Consider the following 17296-nt stretch of genomic DNA (forward strand, 5'->3'; position numbering starts at 1 on the left):
AAGGACAGGAAGGACAAAGCAAGGGTAATAGTAATCGCTCCTTTTTGGCCCAGGAGGGCATGGTTCTCATGCCTCAGGACCATGTCTGTGTCCGACCCTTGGGTGCTGCCAGATGTTCCAGATCTCCTATCCCAGGGCCCAGTCTACCATCCTCATGTGGCTGGCCTTCATCTGACGGCGTGGAGTTTGAATGGTCCCTAAGTAGTTATTACTCTCTGTAATTCTCTCGCTGGTGCTGTCATGGGTGATCGAGTAGTCTTAGTTACTTATCAATAACGGTATTTTTCGGAGTTCATGATAGCACCCTTAGATTCCCTCCCTCTTTTCTTTAGGGTGTGCACTTCTTCCTCTTATAAGGTTCACATGTAAGAAATATTTGGTTGTTAAAGTGTTGTACATAATCTGTGCCATTAACCATTGTGGTCCTCTCGACCTCTGTAATCCAACTGATGCGTGGGAGAGGTGCTGCCCTTTTGTATCTGTAGGTTTCCTGCTCCTGAAGGGCGAATCCCCTCTCTCGGTGGTGCTGTCATGGGCTCCGAAAAATACCGTGATCGATAAGTAACTAAGACTTTCTCCTTCCACATTGCTTTAGTTCCTGTGAAGCACCTGAAAGGTTGTTAAACTTCTTTAATATGGGTTTGAGGACTTTGAGGGGTGCAGTTTTAATAATGGTGTCAACTTTTGTTATTTTCTGTCATATAGGCCCCTCAAAGTGACTTCAAATATGAGGTGGTCCCTAAAAAAAAAGTCTTGTAAATTTTGTTGGAAAAATTAGAAATTGTTGATCAACTTTTAACCCTTATAATTTCCTAGCAAAAAAGTTATGCAAATGTAAAGTAGACAAGTGGGAAATGTTATTTAGTAACTATTTTGTGTAAAATAACTTTCTGATTTAATGGCATAATAATTAAGTTTGAAAATTGCTAAATTTTCTCCAAATTTACGATGTTGTCACAAACACAAGTCGTATAGAAAACAAATGTTTTCATATGAAGTACAATGTGTCACGAAAAACAGTCTCTGAGTCGGTGGGATACGTTGAAGCGTTCCAGAGTTATTTCCACATGAAATGACACTGATCTGATTTCAAAAATTTGGCCCAGTCATTAAGGTCAAAATTGGACTGGTCACTAAGGGGTTAAACTGCTCTGACTGAGGAGTAACGTTTCTCCTTATGGAGAGTGACAATACCAGCTGACTTGTCTAGGTAAGGAGGCTTATTCGCCATGCAATGCTCCTCTGGTTAATTAAATATGCAAATTGCCTCTTCTGAGAAAAAGAGAACTTAACTCTATAGCGCCACCTGAAGTAGCGACCTTGTCTGCGAATTGAGATACTGGTTTGGCTTTTATCCTAAGTCATATTGCACGACTCGTTAAAGGGTTGATTGTGACTTGTAGGATCGCTATTTCCAACAGGTGGCGCTATAGAGTTAAGTCCTCTTTTTCTCAGAAGAGGCAATTTGCATATTTAATTTCCCAGAGGAGCATTGCACGGCGAATAAGACTCCTTACCTTGACAAGCCAGCTGGTATGTCACTCTCCATAAGGAGAAACGTTACCCCTTGGACCCCAGTCCAGAGCCTCTCACCTAGCCAAATCAGTTCTCATGCTTCGCACTGACGAGGGCCAACAGCACGAAACACCGTGTCTGCGAATTGAGATACTGATTTGGCTTTTATCCTAAGTCATATTGCACGACTCGTTAAAGGGTTGATTGTGACTTGTAGGATTGCTACTTCCAACAGGTGGCGCTATAGAGTTAAGTCCTCTTTTTCTCAGAAGAGGCAATTTGCATATGACTGAGGAGAACACAGTATCCTGTCTCAGTTAAGCTCCTGCAGCTGATGTACCAATGCAATCAAGATGTACAGATCAAGGAGTACACAAAGTGCTCATGACTGTTTTATACACCAATTTGCAGTAAGGAATTAGTTTCCAATCCCCAGAAGAACACTTAGCTATAAAATTTAATTATTTGTAACAATATTCTGCAAAAGCATGGGAAAAAAAATTAAAAAGCACCAAAATATTTAAATTATTCTTCTGCTGTTTAGTAGATCCTCTAACCCTTTCAAAGAACTAGATGCTGGGCATTAGATTAAATTAAAGGCGATGACCACTACTGGCCAATCTCTTATTAATGGCCCAAGTTGCAACCTAAATTACCGTAAGCTTAAAAAAGGAATACGATGTTGCACTTCTGTTTCCAGCTTTCTGTCTCCCACTTGTTTGCTTACATACAATTATCTCATTACTGCTGCAGTGGTCATGTAACATTTTTTTGTGCCCGAAGACCGGCTGGGTACACAGGGCCAAAAGATTAGTAAACCTTGTGTTCACATTTACCTGTATCTCTGTGGCGGTACGTCACAGAGCGAGCTTCTATGGAGTTCAAATGCTTCTCTTGTTACTATACAGCCCATGTAGTGCAACATACCTTTTGAAGAAAGAAGAAAACATGGCTCGTTTCTCCTACAAGTAGCAGTATGGGTCCAAAATTTGGTAGGAGCACAAATAATGGTTAGAATCTGACCTGGGAACAGCAAAATAGTTTTTTTTTTTTTTTTACATGAGGATAATCAGATTGTTACATTTATTAAATCAGTAAAATGACTGAGGCTAAAACTTCAGAGTGGAGTAGCTGTGTCTAGCTGCAGTATATGCTAATCAGACTGCCCTGCGGTTAGGCAAAATGGGATCTATTCCTCGTATAAAAATTGAGTTATGCGCATGTGTGTTTATATGTATGACTATGAACCAATACCGTGCTTGTAATTTTGAGTGGGAGTCTTATTTTTAGCAGATATCTTAGACTCCTCTTTATTTAGAGGTTTGATAACCACCCAATGTGGGTTTTCAGGTTTGTTTTTTTCTATTCTGTACACCCTAAAGTCATTCACCCTTCTTTTATTATTTAGAATAAGATGTTTATATGTTCAGATATTCCAACTGCTTCAATTAAGTTCTTTTAAAAATAAAATAATAATAATAAAAAAATAAATACATTTGCAAACTTACTTGGTTTCTACAAGTATATACCCATCCTTGAAGATGGAAATAACCTTTCAACTGCACTACGGTGATTATGTAATTTGTCATCAAATGCAACATGTGTAACATTTTATGTCATGCTCTTCTAGGCAGTTAAAAACCCATGCAGTAGAACATCTAAATAGTGTTCCAAAACCGAACATACTAGGTTTCCAATGCTTTTTAAAATGTTTTAATAATTTTATACTGCAAATAAAAGGGTTGTTCACTACTCTAACAACCCCTCCTCAATCCCTGTGTTTTCCTCCAGTGAAATACATATACTCAACTGTTGTTCCTGCGCCATTCCAGAGGAGGTGTCAAGATGGGCTCTCCCAGGGGTCCCTGTGGCCAGTCAGTGCTGGCTTCACTCTCCATTATGGGTGTTATTTTACTGGGGGAAACAGAGAAGGGGTTGTCCAAGTAGTGGACTACCCATTTAAAGGGCCACTGTCACCCCCCTCCAGCCGTTATAAACTAAAAGAGCCACCTTGTGCAGCAGTAATGCTGCATTCTAACAAGGTGGCTCTTTTAGTTTTTGGTTCAAGTATTCCCAAAATAAAGCGTTTTGAAACTTATCCAAAATACCTGTCTTTAGCCAGGGAGGTGGGTCCTCACTCCCCAGCTTGAACCGCTACTCTGCCGTCACTCAAATCTGCAGGGGCTTTCGGCGCCGCCCCCTCCGCGCTTTTTTCGCTTCAAAACCGGCACCTGCGCTGTGTTTAAGCTCTGACCGTCTGATCTCCCAGCCAGGCTTGCAGACTGCTCCTGTGCGGGCATTGCGGCCACCCACCTTGGGAATCCCAGCCCTGCAGTGTGTTATGCGTTATGCACAGTGCGGGGCTGGAAGGCGGGGGACCTGGGGGAGCGTCTGACACACGCAGTGCGCATGCCCAGGAATCCTAGCAGACAGGTATTTTGGATAAGTTTCAAAACGCTTTATTTATACAGTGGCCCTTTAAAGACTTTGTTGTCTGAAAATGCTGTACTGTATATGCTTGTACTCTGCAGTACTTTGTGGCTTTTAAACCTCTTCCAATAAATCTTGGAATAAGTTTTAACCTGCAGGTCACAAGTTTTATCAATGACAGGGAAAGCCCTTTGTCATTACAGATTGCAAGTAATGTTTGTCCATTTCAAATGTTTGTAACAATAGGTTCTCCTTTCAGTTACATCACCTGATACCAGTGTGTCAATATTTAGCTGGCAAGTTAATACGTATGGGCAAAATAAGCCTTCGATTTACATGGGAGTGTTTGATATAAATCGTTGGTATCAAGCACAGATGCCGGATTCTTTAAGGTAAGAGGTGAAGATTTTTATTTTTTTTTGCGAGAGAGGAGAGAGAGCATTTCTTAAAATGTATACCCCAAATATTGTTTTCTTTCCCACAGGCCTGGTCAGTTTCTTAGAAACTGTTCATATTTTGCATTTTGGTCTCTTGAAGCCTTGACCAACATGACTGAAGACACCATCTTTGACGTTCTTGTACATGAACGTAGTTTAAGTAGAGGTGTTCCACCTGCATATCCACCGCCAGAGCAGTTCTACTTTCCAAGCACCTATAATTTTGGTAATTATTATTATTAAGTAGTAAGAAATTAATGTATCTATTTTTTTCTGCATAAATTATACATTTTAATATAGTTATGATTATGTGCTCCTCCTGCTCCTTGACTGATAGTACATGCTGTGGCATATTATTACGGCACTCATATTTTGTGGGCACTGCCATTATGCAGTAACGACCGATTCGAGTAATCTTTTTCCCTTGTTTAACCCTTTGTATGCGCAACTATCAAAGAAGATCACAGAATACAGGAGAAAACTAAAGGAAAATAAACCTTTTATCCCTTCATTGGCATATTATGTCAATTGAGGGCTGTCTATTCAGGATTTCTGTTAGGACCAGGGCTGTGGAGTCGGTAAGCCAAACCTCCGAAGCCTCAATTTCCATGACTCCGACTCCACCAAAATGGGCTCTGACTCCACAGCCCTGACATTCTTGGGTAATAGTATTTGCATACAAGTATAATTACATATTATGTAACCTCAAGAAATGAACTAAAAAAAATAGCATAAAACAGAAAATGAAAAAATATTTATAAATGTAGCAACTGGTGCTTCAGATATTAAACTTTCAGAAAAGCGAAACCCCCTGAAAGAAGGCTATGCGAAATATGTTTGTGTCCTCTCCCGTATCAGGTCACTTACATTACTAGATGGAGGCCCGATGCTATCGCATCGCGAGGGCGGTAATGTCATGATGGGAGCAGGCTTTGCAGCATTGAGAATCCCCCATGTGCTCACCCACATATCCACTCTTTCCCCATGTGCTGACTTCTCCCATCTGTGCTCTCTTCTTTGACCTGTCTACCACATGTGCTATCCCCCTTTAAAAGGGATTTTTCCATGAACGAAAGTTCATTTTAAAAAATTGTCTGTCTTACTGTGTACAGAACATACCACAGCTCCTGGGCAGGCGAGAAAGCAAAATACACTACTGACATTACAGCAGGAGATTGCAGAGGATACATTTTGTGAGGTAAAATATTGCTTAAAAACAGTCAGTGAAATATTTTGCCTGACAAAATGAATCCTCTGTGATCCCCTGCTGTAATGTCAGTATTGTCTTTTGATTCCTCCCTTGCCCAGGAGATGTGGTATGTTCTGTACACAGTAAGACAGACAATTTTTAAAATGAACTTTCGTTCGTGGGAAAACCCATTTAATGTGACCGGCTTCCTCTACCTGTAGACGCGTCACGCATCTGCCGCTGGGATCAGCCGAATGATTCACGCATTTCGCGCATTCACTCCTGTACAAAGATGGCGGCGGTCAGTGAATCATTCGGCTGATCCCACGACTGTGCTCCGCTGTTGGTACTGCACAAGAGGCTGCGTACGGCGTATACGGTGTGTGGTGCGTACGGCACATACAGTGTGTGTATGGTGCGTATGGCGTATACTCTGTGTGTGTTACGACGGTTTTCTCGCTGGTGGAACCGCGCAAGCGGCTGCGTGTGGCACATACAGTGTGTGTGTGTGTGTGTGTGTGTGTGTGTGTGGTGCGTACGGCGTATACAGTGTGTGTGTGTGTTGCGACGTTGTTCCACTAGTGGTACGGCGCAAGAGGCTTGTACCACCAGCAGTTTCCATATTGAGACACCCATCACTTGGGTGTCCCAATATGGAGGTCGGTGAACTTCCGCCGCTTGGAATTCTGGGATCCGGGCACATCTGGACGGAACAGGATGTGAAGACATTACAAGTTAAGTATATATTAAGATGTGATGCCATTTATTGTTTACTGATCAATGTGAATATTTTTCTGCCCAATGATGACAGTAGTATTCTACACTGTCTTCCAAATTATTATACGAATAATATTACCTCATATTTTCTCTAAATTACCTATCTGAATTGCAGTCATTGTTATTTTCCAGTCATCTACTATTCTAGTATACGTGCAATGTTTTGGAACAAACTGCCTATGAAAACAGTATATTTTTTTAAAAAAAAATAAACACTCAAAATGCATGTTCCATATTATTATGCACAGCAGAGTTTTCAACCTTTTTTTTATTTTATTTTGAACAAAAGAATGGTCAATTGTGAAGTTATTAGCATTATCAGCTAATTACAAAATGAAATCAAACAGTTTTCAAGTGAAAACTTTATTCCAGGTGATGTTACATTTGCACATAGGACCCCTTGTTCGAAAGAAGCTTCTGAACTCTCTCGTCCATTGAATTTGTCAGTTTTTGGATGGTTTCTGCTTCAATTGTTTTGCATGTGGACAGAATATCCTCCCAGAGCTGTTGCTTAGATGTGAACTGCCTTCCGCCATCATAGACACTCCTTTTGATGATGCTCCAGAGGTTCTCAATGGGGTTGAGGTCAGGGGAAGATGGTGGCCACACCATAAGTTTGTCCTCTTTTATGCCCATAGCAGCCAGAGATGCAGATGTGTTTTTTGCAGCATGAGACGGTGCATTATCATGCATGAAAATGATCTTGCTGCGGAAAGCACGGTTCTTCCTCTTGAACCATGGCAGGAAGTGTTGTTTTAGAAACTACACATAGATTATGGAGTTCATCTTTACCCCTTTAGGGATCATAAAGGGGCCGACAATCTCTCTCCTCATGATTCCAGCCCAAAACATTACTCCACCTCCTCCTTGTTGATGCCTTAGCCGTGTTTTCATGGGGTGTCCATCAACCAGCCATCCTCCACTCCATCCATCTTGACCATCGAGCGTTGCACGGCACTCATCGGTGAACAAAACAGTTTGGAAGTCAGTCTTCATGTATCGTTTGGCCCACTGGAGCTGTTTCTGCTTGTGTGCAGTGGATAGAGGTGGTCGACAGGATGACTTACGCACAGCTGCAAACCTCTGAAGGACCCTGCATCTTGTTGTTCTGGGGACGTTGGAGGCACCAGCAGCTTCAAAAACTTGTCTGCTGCTATGACAAGGCATTTTTGCAGCTGCTCTTTTAACCTTACACAATTGCCTGTTGGAAAGAGTCCTCAATTTTTCCTTATCAGCACGCACACGTGTGTGCTGGGAATCGGCTACATACTTCTTGATTGTGCGATGATCACGATGAAGTGTCTTGGCAATGTTGATTGTAGTCATGCCTTGACCTAAATACTCCACAATTTGTTGCTTCTCAGCAGCCGACACATCCTTTTTCTTTCCCATTTTGGCAAAAAATGTAGGCTGCTTAATAATGTGGAACAGCCTTCTTAAGTAGTCTTACCTTTATTTGGACACACCTGCCAAACTAATTTGCACAGGTATCTGCAATTGCTTTCAGTGATATAAAGAGCCCTGACACACATCACCATCAATGAGTTTAAATGACAAACAAAAAAATTCTAACCTTATCACTCCTAAACTCTTTGTGCATAATAATTTGGAACACAGTGTAGGAGTGATACCTTTATTGGCTAACCAGAAAAGAATATATTTTGTGAGCTTTCAGAGCGCAGAGGCTCCTTCTTGAGGCAGGATTACAAATACATTCATAATAAAAAGGCACAACATCTAAGGAATACTACAGTAGGACATTTGTTCAGGGGTGGGAGGTGTGATGCCTCATAAAGATAAGCCAAGGAAATCAAATTAGGAATTTTCTTACAAATTGAGAGACGGTGGGAATGTTCTTCTGGAATCCGTCTGGTGGAGGTGTGAATTATATCCATGTAGTGAGTCACAAATCCAGGTGTTATATTGAGTCTTTGTGTCAAAGAATTGAATATCTTTCAGTTTGAATTCCCACATTTTTCTCTGTCATCCTTAAAATTACCTTTTAGGATTAAAACGTTTGTCTGTCATACTGTGTCCAGGTCCAGAGAAATGTTTTCCCACAGGTGTGTCCATTTCATTCCTGATTGTGTGTCCGATTCATCCTTGTTTGTTTGTTTGTAGTTTTTGCATGGTTTCCCCAATATAGATACCTCCAGCACACTTTGTACATTGTATCATGTACACCACATTGGAGAATGTACAAGAAAAGAAATCCATGACCTTTTCATGTACATCCTCCAATGTGTGGTGTACATGATACCTCCAGGGCACCATGTACATTGTATCTATATTGGGGAAACTATGCAAAGACCACAAACAAGGAAGAATCTACACTGACTATAGGTCTGCTCACTTCTATCATTTATTAGTTGGTCCTCTCGCTTTTCCCTGACACGAGCAGGTACAGTGTTCCACCCCTCAATTTCTTCCTCACCCTATCAGTAGCAACGAAGTGCCACCTGTCCATCCTACGTCTCATCCCCATCACCAGGAATAAATGCTGCTTCTCCATCCCACCTGTCGTCCAGAAAGATGTCACTTTTCTGTCCCTTATCCTTCCTCCATGTGACTAAAGCTTGACCAAATCATCAACTCTTCACATTACTCCACTCAGTCATCAGTAGGTATGATGTGCCATCTCTCCATCCCACTCCTCGTTAGCAGGATATATATGCTAACCCTTTTTGTACCCCATACTCCCCACAATTTATCACCAGGAATAATGTGATTCTCCTGAGTCATCAGCAAGAATATCTTTCAGAAAGAAGCCTATTAAGAACAATGTTTTATAGAATACATTTTGTTATATAATAGATATAAAAAGCTAACCGTAGGAGCCTATTCCATTTTTTTATATTTAGCATTACTAGTGACTTGCAGACATAGTGACCTAAAACACTGAAAACTCTTAAAGCACCGCTGTAGTTTTTATTTTTATTGCATCGCTGGAGTATGTACTTTAAATGTAATTCCCCTGTCTGATACTCAACTTCAGCGTTTTCATTGGTTTCGCCGCTGCTCCCGTCGGTCTGAGGCGAGTAGTAACCTGCCTGCAGCTTCAGTCAAAAGATGGCCTCACGGGATCTGAGCAGAAACAGTGAAGACTCCAGAGGGTGAGGATATGAGTGGGGCAGAAGAATCAGAGGCATTACATTTAAAGCGCCACTCCAAAGCTAAAAAAAAAAACACTTTTTTTTTTTTTTCCAATATCTGCTGAAATATAAATTCCTAACATACATGTTCCCATCAAAATATGAGCGTCAAACTAAAAAAAATTTTTGTATGTCCTTGAACCTTCTACATGCAGCCATGTTGTGTCATGAACTTTCACATGCCTTCAGACATTGCTGTCATAAACATTTTCTTTCCAAACTTTTTTTCTAATTTAGTTGTGATGTTTCTGACATTTTTTGTTTGTTTTTTTTTCTGGCGTATTGAAGATGCTACTTGCTTGTTGAATTCAGGAGTTATCCACATCACATGCACCGGCTTTCAGAAAGAGGTAAAAGAACAATAAATCTTTCAAAACTAAAATTTTGACACATTTTCTTGAGATTTTATTTATTTTATTTTTTAGCTTTAAAGAGAATCTATCAGCATGTTTTTGCTTTGTAAACTAAAACTAGCATGACATAGGGGTTAAAACACTGAACTCGATGTCACATGTCCGGTTGAATGGTATGGAGCTTTAGGCTACGTGTCTACAATCAGCAATAGTAGCGTTTTGGATGCTGCATATTTTTGCTGCGTTCTAATAAACGCATATGTTTAGGTTATCATGCGGATTTTCTGCATCTAATGACCGTTTATAGGCAGCTACCGAAATTTACATGCTGCAGCTCGTAAACTCGCACCGCGGGTGACTGCGCAGCCTTAAAGAGAAGCACAGTGGGCATGGGATTTCTATAAATCCCATCCATTGTGCTTGTAATGTAGAACGCAGCGCAAATGTGCTGCTTCAAAAACACTGCTATTCCCGATTTTGGGCACGTAGCCTTAATCATCCTGTGATTTAAAGGGGTTGTCCACTACTAGGACAACTCCCTTCTTGATCTAAATTTTTGTCCCCGATAAAATAAAAATAGTAACCTCTCCTCCTGTGCTGGTGCTATTCTAGCATTGTTGGCACTCACGGTCCTGGGGCTCTCTTGCGGTTGTGACATGTGAGCCCGGTGCCCAATCAGCACCAGCATCGCTGTCCTTTCCTTCGGACAAATCGAACAATAAGAGGAAGTCAGGGCTGCAGCTGATCTCACTTCCTCTTGTTCAATTCGACAGGAGGCGGGGACAGTGACGCCAGTGCTGATTTGGCACTAGGGTCACATGTCACAACACTGCACGAGAGCCCCAGAAGAGCAAGTGCCGACACGTCTAGGAGCGGCACGGGAAGGGAGTATAGGCTTCGTTATTTTATTGGGGCCAAGCGAGTGGTATGAGAAATGGTTGTCCAAGTGGTAGACAACTTCTTTAACATGTAAATCTATAGACTCTGTAAGAAAGTTTACTGGGTGCAGCCAAAGTGATACATTGTTGGAATCTGGGTCTCTTTGTCTACATCATGCTGCTCTCAGAGGAGGTAGCAAAGACCTGCTGACAGATCCCCTTTAATAAGTAAATCTTCTTTAGAACAGTTTATATACAGTAGATGCAAATACTTTTCTACCATTGTGCTACGCAGATTACTCTATGTCACTTTCGTTTTCCTTCCTCCTGGTGCAGTGGAGCATGCCCGCTCCTTTGTTATGGTATATGCATTACCCATTTCACATGTCTCACTTGTTCACCACTGTGTACTATTATATGATTTTATAGGCAGCTGGCTGTACTTGAAGGATAGACAGGTAGATGTTAATGGATTGGGAAAAGGAGATTGAGGTTAGGTAATTTTATTTGGTGAAGTTCACATAATACAAGCTCCTTGCAGGTTTTGCCATGTTTTTTAGACAAGTTTTAGAACATTGTATCGTAAACTTGACTGTTTTACAGTGATTTCAGTAAAGAATTTCTTACGATTCATTGATTTTATTTATGCATTTTTTTTCCCACTCCCATAAAGTGTGTTGAACACATTGGGAAAGCTACACCTATAATATCCTACATTTTGCCGAAAGAAAACAATTAGTGTAGTGTTAAATATTTCCTTATTAGCTTGTTTCTAAAATCTGGTCAGTGTTTAACTAGAACTCCCTGAAGATATTAGCACTGTGTGAAATGCAACTTTTTTTAACTCATATTTTTTATTAAGTATAAGATTCCAATAAAACATTTCACATTAAGACATACATTTTCATTTTCTCCACCCTTAACACCCTTCCCCACCCCCCTCCTTCCCCACCCCTCCCCCTCCTTCCCTTTTAGACAGCTCACGCTTTTCTCTTTACATGTCCTGTAGTATTATATACATTATCCATATACAATGACTTTTATTATGAACGTATAAACCGTAAGTATATAGGCGAACCCTCTTCAGGCCTTGCTTCCCTTAACCTCCCCTAACCTAGTTCCAGCCAGGGCGTCCACAATTTATCGTACAGGCCCATCTTCCCTCTTTTCTGATATACACCCTTTTCCAATGCAATGACCTGCTTCACATATTTAATATATTCTCCCCTCGAGGAAGGTTCCTCTTTGATCCAATTTCTGGCTATAACCTTCCGAGACATGTATAATAATCTAGCGATTGCTATTTTCAGCTTGTTATCCACAACTATATCTTCCACGTACCCTAACACGCACACCAAAGGTTCTCTTGGAATTACACATCTGTATACCCCTTCTATCAGGCTTACAACCACCAACCAGAAAGCAGTCAATCTCGGACACGACCATAACATATGAAACATCCCAGCTCTATCATTCCTACATCTAGGGCATTCCGAGTCAGATCTCAACCCAGCTTTGTACAGGACATTCGGGGATCTATGCACTCTGTGTACAATATAATGCTGGGTATCCATTCTAATACAGACTCCCACGTTTCATCCTCCAAACGACCCTGCTCTTTTCCATTTAGCCCTCGCGCCAATCGGATATCTCAATAAGTGAGTATGGAGTAAATCCTTCATATAGAGATGAGATAACACCCCTCGTTGAACCTACTCCACAGATGTAATCCAATACTAAATCACTTTGAATTTGGAAACAATCCCTCTCATTCTGAGCCACAAACGCATGCCGTACTTGTGCATATTTGAACCCCCCGATATCCTAAGACCATTCTCCGACTGTAGCTGGGAAAAAGGTTTCAACACCCGCCGCTCTAAAATCTGACAGGCATACCGAATCCCCCTGGCTTGCCATTCTGGTATATGTCCTAGTGCCAAAAACTCTGGTAAATTATTATTAAACCATAGCGAAGAAAACCTGGTAAGACAAGTAACCCCGCAAATTTGTTTCTCGCCCCCAAACTTTATATATCAGAAATAATGTTGGCTATTTTTTCCCCAGTATCCCTAGGGAGCCATCTTCTAAACATTGTACCGCCGGACTTCTTTTTGCCACCCTTTCTATCAAAAGTTGTGCTACATTGGAAGACGACTCATGTTCCCAGCCCTTTAAATGCTGACATTGGGCCGCTAAGAAATATATTTCAGGGTTAGGTAAAGCCAAACCTCCCGCGTCGTTAGGGCGTTGAAGTGTCTCCAATCTGATTTGTGGGTGTTGCCTCCTCCATACCAGGCTTCTAAATAAAGAGTTAATTAGTTTGGATTTCTCACGTGGTATCCAGATAGGTGCGTTATGGTGAACATACAGTATCTTGGGCATCAGAATCATCTTAATGAGATTAATTCGGCCTACAACAGATAAATGCAACTTAGACCAAGCCCCTACCTTTGCCTTAAGAGTTGTGAAATGCAACTTTATTCACACATGATGTTTTTGCAGTTTCTTTTTTTTTTTTTTTTTCTTTTTTTGCTGCATGATTTTCTAAAACATGCAGCATTTTATTTACCAGCATAAGATTTCTGCAGTCTCACGCACATGCTGTTTCTTTTTTGTTTTTGCCATTGTATCAGTGTGTTTGCAACACTTTTTACCCATAAAAATGAATAGAAAAATTAAAATGCTCAAATTCACCCAAGAAAGTCGCATGAAAACCATATGTATTGTATGCAGTGTTTTTCTTGCCTACACTTGTTTTAGGTGCAGAAGCATCTACAGCAAAGCCGCTATGTCTGAACAAAACCCAAAGTTACATTCATGATTCTGCTTGTCATTGGAAATCACTGAGTAACTAAAGTCGCAAAATCTTTGCACAAAAATTTAGTAACTCATGTCATTTCCACACCAAAATCTGACAGCTACAAAAGAGTTGCAGGGGACAGAACTTGTCGACATCGCTTGTCATATTCATGAGCCATGGTGTTCTTTACGCCGCAAACCTTGCTCCTGTTGAGTCCTTTTCCGTCCCTGGCTTCCAGGATGCAGAGATCCAAGTAATGACACGCAGCACAGAGGTTGTGTGATCATATACAGGAGTAGCCCAGGAGCTCGCCTCTGACTCACTGGGCGCTCACCCCTCCTTTTTATATAGCAAAAAGTTTAGACATTTACAGACATGCGTACAAGCACTCATATTTCACTATCACTTACAAAAACAGTCTATACCAGAGATAAGGCACGGCTTCTGGTATTTAGGTAAGAGGTTACAATTACAAGAAGAAATGCACCCGTGATTAGTTCCATAAAAGGAAATGTCAACTTTGCTCTAGTTTCTTGCAATAAGCCAGATGTAACAGGAGAAAGACACAAAGGATTCTTTCAGTCTGATCTCCACAATTCCATCCTTTGACATATTCCTTTTATTTATTACCATAGGGCCAAAGACAAAGCCTTTATTTTTGGTATTACACATACACACACTTATATTATTAATAAGAGAATCAAATCTAGTATTAATTCTTCCGTTTAACTCTCGCAACCTTTTCTTCGTTTTGCAATAAGTTTGTGCATTCTTTTTTTCTTTATACGGCAGTATACTAAAACATTTACAAAACAACAAAAAGTTAATACGGTAATAATAATTAGAATCACTAGAAGATAACATAAGAGAAGAAAAAAAAAAACTTTATACTCTTGCATCTATTACACAAAGTTTATCTGTGCATACTGAGATACCCTTGAGCACAATCTGGAATAGTACGTATATGACTACAATAATCATAACTATATGTATTATGCTCTGCATAATCCCAGCAACCCACCCACCGATTCCTCTGAACCAGTTGGCTGGGTTAAGAAAAGAAAAGGTATCTGACCACCAGCTATCCTTATTCTGGTCATTATCTTTGTCATACTGATCTCTGAGTCGTTGTACGTCCTTTAATTTAAATGTCATACTCATAGTACTATTCATTACAAATCAAGTTTCCTGGCTTACTTGTACAACTGTTTGCATCACCTTGGGGGAACAACTCAGAATGTTCCCATTTTCTATTATGTATGTATCTTTCCAATACTACAGGTTTGAAGGCATCAGAGGAAGGGACGGTTGTACTGAAACTGAGCTGTAGATTTTCAGTGGGGACCTGTCCTAGATCAGTTAATCCAGTCTTATTCCTAGGTACCCATTTTCCTCCCTTGAATGCTAAATATTGTAGATGTGTATTACTCCCTGAGAGATTACCCTGCCACCAAGGAAATTCTACCCATCCCACAATTGGTATGGCGATTGTAGTATTCCACAGCCTAGCATTACCAGTTTGGTTGTTGGCCAGGTTGTCTGAACAATTAGGCCAAGCGAATATTTCTTCTGCTGATACGGGAACTGCTAGAAAAGGTATACTTGTGGCTGATACCGGTGAATGGGTACAGATCCAACAATCTGTCAGGGTTTGTGTATTGTTTAACAAGTCATGCACTAATTTTCTATGATGTTGTACGAATCTATTGTTCAAAGGGGCTAGAGAATTTAGTCTTTCCCATGCCTTTGTCGTGGTTAATACTATTAACATCAATATCATGAGTTTTGTACTGCTTTTTTGCAGTGGCTTGCATGTATCCATGATGCCTTTCCTTCAAGCTTGACTGATGTAGGTGTTGTCAACAGGACTTGGAAGGGTCCGTCAAACCTTGGTTCTAGAGCCTTTCTGGTGTGTCTTTTTACATAGACTTGATCACCTGGTTCCAACTTGTGACTTCCTTCTGTGTTGTCAGGATCTGGAAGGGAAGCAAAAACTTGTGCATGCACCTTAGTTAATTGTTTCTGAAGATTTTGCACATAAGAAGTCAATGACTCAATATTTAACACAAGTTGCTGTGGAAAATAACATCCTAAATTGGCAGTCCTGCCAAACAAAATTTCATATGGAGACAGTTTAGTCTTACCCCTTGGGGTATTGCGTATTGAGTAAAGGGCCAGTGGAAGGCATTCTGTCCAAGGCTTTCCTGTTTCAGCCATGGCTTTCTGTATTTTTAATTTTAAAGTTCCATTCATGCGTTCCACCTTACCAGAACTTTGAGGATGGTACGGAGTGTGTAACTGACTTTCAACACCCAACATTTTCAGTACATTTTGAAATATTTCTCCAGTGAAATGAGTACCCCTATCTGACTCGATCACTTCAGGGAGACCGTAACGGGGTATCAGTTCGGCAACTAGCTTTACAGCAGTGTTTTTAGCTGAAGCCTTCCGAACTGGATAGGCCTCTGGCCACCCTGAGAACATGTCCACACACACCAACACATACTCATACCCATTACTTTTTGGCAGCTGGATAAAGTCTATTTGTAATCGCTGAAACGGATAGAGAGGTCGGACGTGGTGCTTCATAGGGGTCTTTGTTGTCTGTCCGGGATTATGTGCCAGGCATATAACGCATGCAGCACAATAGTCTCTTGCGTAGTTGCCAAAACCTGGAGCCAACCAGACTTGCTTTGCCAGTAGTGTCATTGCATTCGCAGACACATGAGTAGGGTGGTGTAGTCCACCAACTACAATCGGGTACCAGGCTCTAGGTAGACATATTAGTCCATCTTTCTTCCAAATTCCTGCTTGTTCTTCTGCCCCTTCCTTTTTCCACCTGTCCCTCTCCTCTTCTCCTGCATCTTCCTGTGCTTGTCTCAGTCTATCTTCAGTATTTTCTGTGAGGTTTACAGTATGAACCTGTCGTAAGGGTTTAACTGCCGCTGCTTTGGCTGCTTTATCAGCCCTATCATTTCCCCTAGATTCCCTAGTGTCGAGTCTCACATGTGCAGCTACCTTAATTACTGCTACTTCTTTTGTTTCTTGTGCAGCCTCTAAGATCTGTTTGATCAGAGAAGCATGTTTTACAGGTTGTCCTGACGCTGTCATGTAACCTCTAGCTCTCCAGATTACTCCAAAATCAAACACAATACCATGTGCATACCTAGAATCAGTGTATATATTAGCTGTCTGATTCTCAGCTATTTTTAGCGCTTCAATCAATGCTGTTAGTTCTGCTTCTTGTGCAGACTGTTTCGGTGGAAGTGGTTCTGCTTTGAGAGTTTCAGATTCTGACACAACTGCATACCCTGTATGGAAATTACCTGTGTCATCTGCAAACCTACTACCATCTATAAACAGCTCTAAATCTGGATTTTGAAGTGGTGTTTCGGATACATTGGGTAAGCCTACCGTTTCTTATAAAATGAGCTCTGTACAATCATGTGTGTCTGTAGGGAAAAAATTTGCGTGTGGATCAGTGTCCTTATTCCCCCCTTCAGACTCGAGAGGTAGCAGTGTTGCTAAATTAAGAGTCTGAAGCCTTGCAAATGTGATAGTAGAGGGGAGCAGCAAAGAACACTGTAGCCGCAAATGTCTGGCCATGGAAATGTGTTTTGGTTGGACCTGGTTTAATATCCCATAAACATCATGTGTAGTTTGAACTGTGAGTGGATGCTCTAGGACAATTTCTGATGCTTTGTCCAACAATAGTGAGACAGCAACAACCACACGTACACAGGTTGGCGCTGCCCTAGCTACTGG

At 41.0% G+C, this 17296-nt stretch overlaps 1 protein-coding gene across 8 annotated transcripts in view; it reads left to right on the forward strand.

The window, feature by feature from the left end:
- AHCTF1 (AT-hook containing transcription factor 1) overlaps positions 1–17296 on the forward strand; it is a 215027-nt gene that overhangs the window by 49268 nt on the left and 148463 nt on the right. For all 8 annotated transcript variants that reach the window (XR_013221111.1, XM_077283248.1, XM_077283249.1 and 5 more), the window contains 3 exons: positions 4205–4337; positions 4430–4608; positions 9789–9850. Coding sequence is in view for 7 of the 8 variants with exons in the window: in XM_077283248.1 (XP_077139363.1) it covers positions 4205–4337; positions 4430–4608; positions 9789–9850 (374 nt within the window). In the remaining variant the exon portion in view is untranslated. The remainder of the gene's footprint in view (positions 1–4204; positions 4338–4429; positions 4609–9788; positions 9851–17296) is intronic.

The sequence above is a fragment of the Ranitomeya variabilis genome, chromosome 2 (genome assembly GCF_051348905.1).
Source record: "Ranitomeya variabilis isolate aRanVar5 chromosome 2, aRanVar5.hap1, whole genome shotgun sequence".
NCBI lineage: Eukaryota > Metazoa > Chordata > Amphibia > Anura > Dendrobatidae > Ranitomeya > Ranitomeya variabilis.